The sequence below is a fragment of the Tarenaya hassleriana genome, unplaced genomic scaffold (assembly GCF_000463585.1).
Source record: "Tarenaya hassleriana unplaced genomic scaffold, ASM46358v1 Cleome1, whole genome shotgun sequence".
NCBI lineage: Eukaryota > Viridiplantae > Streptophyta > Magnoliopsida > Brassicales > Cleomaceae > Tarenaya > Tarenaya hassleriana.
Genome location: NW_010960187.1, coordinates 3,184,655 through 3,188,842, shown reverse-complemented (window position 1 = coordinate 3,188,842; position 4,188 = coordinate 3,184,655). Strand labels below are relative to the sequence as shown.

At 42.1% G+C, this 4,188-nt stretch overlaps 1 protein-coding gene across 2 annotated transcripts; it reads right to left on the bottom strand.

The window, feature by feature from the left end:
* Nucleotides 1-671: 671 nt before the first annotated feature.
* LOC104807846 (BTB/POZ domain-containing protein At1g67900-like) lies at nucleotides 672-4,188 on the bottom strand. 2 transcript variants are annotated; one of them, XM_010533279.2, is made up of 7 exons: nucleotides 3,917-4,188; nucleotides 3,545-3,714; nucleotides 3,180-3,387; nucleotides 3,020-3,089; nucleotides 1,646-2,911; nucleotides 1,111-1,435; nucleotides 672-1,014 (listed from the first exon to the last, which is right to left on the bottom strand). In XM_010533279.2, the coding sequence occupies exons 3-7, from the start codon at nucleotides 3,236-3,238 to the stop codon at nucleotides 836-838; spliced, it is 1,899 nt and encodes a 632-aa protein (XP_010531581.1). In that variant the 5' UTR covers nucleotides 3,239-3,387; nucleotides 3,545-3,714; nucleotides 3,917-4,188; the 3' UTR covers nucleotides 672-835. The 2 variants fall into 2 exon arrangements, with proteins under 2 accessions (XP_010531581.1, XP_010531578.1); XM_010533276.2 differs by lacking the exon at nucleotides 3,545-3,714.

Sequence of the window (4,188 nt, the reverse complement as noted above, 5' to 3'; positions counted from 1 at the left end):
GAGAGAGAGAGAGAGAGAGATCATTGAAGAAGGTGTAATAAGTTGTTTGCATATGTTTATTGCTGCACAGTCCAAATCGCTTCTTTAATTTTGTGGACCTCTTCTGTAACCAAATTGGGCGGTCCAGATTTATTATCCTATAAAACCTTATATCCTAAAGTTTTATTCCACCAATCCTATCATGGAATCATTTGGGTCTTTGAAACATTACATTGCTTGCATGCGGAATGGGAAGATAATACTAGATTGATATTAATGATATACAAATTGAATGACTATGAATTATCTAAAATAGAATATGAATTTAAATTTGAATCAAATCTGAACCAATTTTTTTTTTTTTTATAACCAGGATGGTTTCTCGGATTTTTGGTCCGACTACATCCACATTAAGTCCGGGACCCGTCATTGTATATGGACTATTTTTTTTTCACAGATTATATCCATTTCCAATATACTCTCAGTCACTCGGTCACAAACAGTTGGATAAAAAAAATATTTATTTTAAAAAAATAATATGTTTGTTAATAAAAATCCAATACAAATCAAAATCAAAATTAATATACAAAAAGTTGAACGGTTATATTTTAAAAAAAACAACGGAATGGAGAAACGAGAATCATCAAAAACACTTTTGTGTCAGAACCGAGAACCTGTTCTTGATCAGGAAAAATCCCAAAGAATCCAACCAAATGCAAATCTTGGATTTTTTTTTCATTATTTTTTTTCCACCAGCGACTACATGAACATTGCTCAAAAGTTACAGACAGTAATTTCCATTTTCTGAAACATATATATATATATATATATATATATATATATAAAGAAAGAAAGATCAGTTCTTGTCGGAGGAGTTTTTGTGGTTAATGGACAACAACTTGGTGAAAATCTTCTTGGGCCGAGCAGGGATCGCACAGAACGCCTTGAATCTCGACGGAGTTCTTCCTCCGCCTTCTTGGCTCATGAAACTCTCCTCCCTGTATTCATCCTCCGCCAGTTTGCTCCTCAGTGTCCCTGATGGCCAATTCCATTACCAACCCAAATCTTATAACTTGTTTTAAACCCAAATATACGACCAAACGTAACCGGAACCCGAGATAGCCTCCCTACCTGACTTGGTTTTCGGCGATTTCACGCTCCATTGGTCTTCCGGAGCCGCGACGCTCGTGGTTGTGCTGAACGCAGCCGCGTCTGGCTTCGATGGATCGATGTTATGGGCCGCAAGGAGAGCTTTGATGTGGCTCGGAAGCTCGGTCATTTTCCCGCCCCCTGTTGCGGCGGCGCGGGAGTGCTCGTAGAAGAGGACTTGGACCACCACACGGAGAGGTAGCATCTCGTTCTGGGCCGCGTGCATACACGCTTCCATCGACAGTTTCTTGCAGTCCAGGATCCTGCAAAGTCTCTTCCTTTCGGTTTTGTTCAAATCCGGGTGAGCCTGAAACACCAAGAACGTTACGGAAAAAGAACGTCAGAAAGTCGATACGCACCCAGCCTCTATAGGGCATGTTTGGCTGGAAAATTCTTGAAATTTTATCATTGTGTTTAGGTGGGTGTGATGAGTTTCCAAAAACCAATCAGAAAAGCAACATTCCGGATAATGTAAAACCAAATTCGTCGAATTCGGAAGCTAAAAAGACTATAATACCTTGAGATAGATGTCAATGGCTCTGTAGAGATCGTTGTGATCGAGCCTCGAGAATTCGGGGATGCTCTCGGCGAGAGTGATGAACTTTGAGAGCGGGAGATTCTTGTCTCTCGCAATCTGTTGAAGATATCCGTCCACAAGCTTTGCAACCTTAAGTTTCGAGCTGTGCGAAGCAGAAGAAGATCTCCTGCTTTCTTGGAACTCGATATCGATGTTCTCAGCTGACCGAGATCTTCTTCTCCTCTCCATTACCGGTTTTGCCTTTTGGGGGCTTGTCGGAGGACTCTGCCCTTGTAACATGAACTGCTCCAAAATGGTCGTGACAATGTCAACATCGTACAACATGTCGGATTTGTAGGACATTGACGGTATTAGCAGATCGCTGACCGATGCTTCGTCTAACTGAAGAGCAACCCTTCTCGCCAATTCCATTTTCGAAGACGAAGAAGCGTTCAAAACGTTGGCTGTCTTCAAGAGCTTAAGCAAGAAACCACAAGAAACTGCTCCTTTCTCTGAAGGAAGCAAACTTATGATGGATTCCAACAACAACCGATGCTTAGACGAAGTGCTCTCTTCTGCAGAGTCCGAATCCGATCCAGAATCAGCTCGTTTACAGACTAGTTTCCCGTTTCTCGGTATACCCGGAAGCCATTTCGAGGCGTAAACTCTCAAAGCATCGCCTACAAGAGCAGAAGGAACCTTCCCACCGGATTTAATGGCGATCATCGTCCTCCAATAGAGATCGATCCCCAACTCTGCAATATCCTCGGCCCACCAGCCTCTGCTCGCGGGTTTGTTGTGGCCACCATTGCACGACACCACATCATCTCTCACCCTACGAGAATGGCTATGGGAGAGACTAACTTTCGACGGGTGAGACAACACCTTCGAGGCTATAGCCTCGATGCAGCGGCTCGTGATGGCGAGATCTTCCGACCATAAAGTGAAGGCCTTTGTGGTCTGAAGCGTGACAATGGCGTCCCTCCAGCCATGGAGGATGCAAGAGTTGAAGAACACTTCGAGCTTGTAAACCAAGTTACCTTTCTCCACCTCCTCTGTCATCTGCAGATACTCTGCAGCACATCTCGCCGCCACGATGTTGTAAGCGCTTATAGTGATCGTGATTCCATAGCAGAATTTCGCACATAGCTCGAAAGACTCCGCCCCTCCGGGAAAATCGGGTAGTCGGATCGTTTGATTCTGTGATGCTTCTGGTGATTCAGAGAATATTCTTTGTAGCTTTAAGCACTTTGATAGAAGGGGAAACTGCAGAACAAGAACATCAAATGAATTCTCCATGGACACTCACCAAAAAAAAACGAAAGAGAAATCATTCCCCGCCATGAACAAGAATCTTCTCAGAGGAAAGATTACCTTGTGAAGAAGGTATTTACATCCTGACACTTCGATTACTATATCGCTTGAAACTTCTGAAGATACACACCTGCACGTCAAGAAATCATTTAAATCCCAGAAAAAAAAATATTTCCGACAGGGGAGGAGGCCTTTTTGTTCTGTTTTGTTCTGGGGTTACCTTACAGAATCAGAAGTGTAGAAGGTATCAGGTCGAGATCCAAGTTTCATAAACTTCATGGCTGATGGTATTTGTAGCTTTCTCGATCCTCAATCAAGAGAAACTCCTTGGCATAATGGCCAAAATTACCAAAGGGTCTCTTCTCCCAAGTCACCAGAAACCGAAAGCGCAGTTCTTTCCTCGGAAACCCCCCCGACAATTTTCCTGTCTGCAAGTCAGACAAAACATTCCAAAATGGGAAAAAGATCAAAACTTTATGGAAGTTTTGAGAGTTTGCAAACCCAAAGAGACATGGCTGCTTCAAGGGTCCGAAAGGAAGAGGATTTACATGAGAGAGAGAGAGAGAGAGAAATGAAAAAGCCTACAGATTTTTTTTCTTTCTTCAGATGGGTTTTTCTTGTTGTGGATGGTGTTTTACATGAAAATGAAGGATATATAAAAGGGGGAAAAATTTGGGTAAGAACTGAAGGAAGAAAACCCAGAAAACAACTCAGGCCACCATTAAAGTTCATGCCCGCCCGCTCAGTCAAATTTCCTTGTACCCATACGATATGGACATGCATACAAAAAGAATCAACATCCCATCAACACACATTACACATCAAACACCACCACCGATTCCCATCAATCATAAAAAGGAAAAGAGAACACCTACTGATGCCACAACCATACAAGAAGATCAAAAGATAGGGTTTTTTGCTTTCATTTAAAACCCAACCAAAAAAAAAAAAGCTTACTTGGGTTCGAAAGAGCAATCGAAGCAACTCTCTTTAACTTTCTCTCCTTCTTCTCCCTCTCTCGAGAAAAAGAAAGTGGGTTTGGGGATAATCAGCCTGAAATCTTAATCTTAGGGTTTTTCTAGGGCCCTTTTTCCCCGGAAACCGTCGTCACCAATCATGCAAAGATCAAAAGAGGGGAAAAAAACATTTTTTTCGCGATTTATGCCAAGTTTTTTGAGAATTTAGGGATTATTTTACATACAAAGGTGAGGAATTTTTATAGAAAGAAT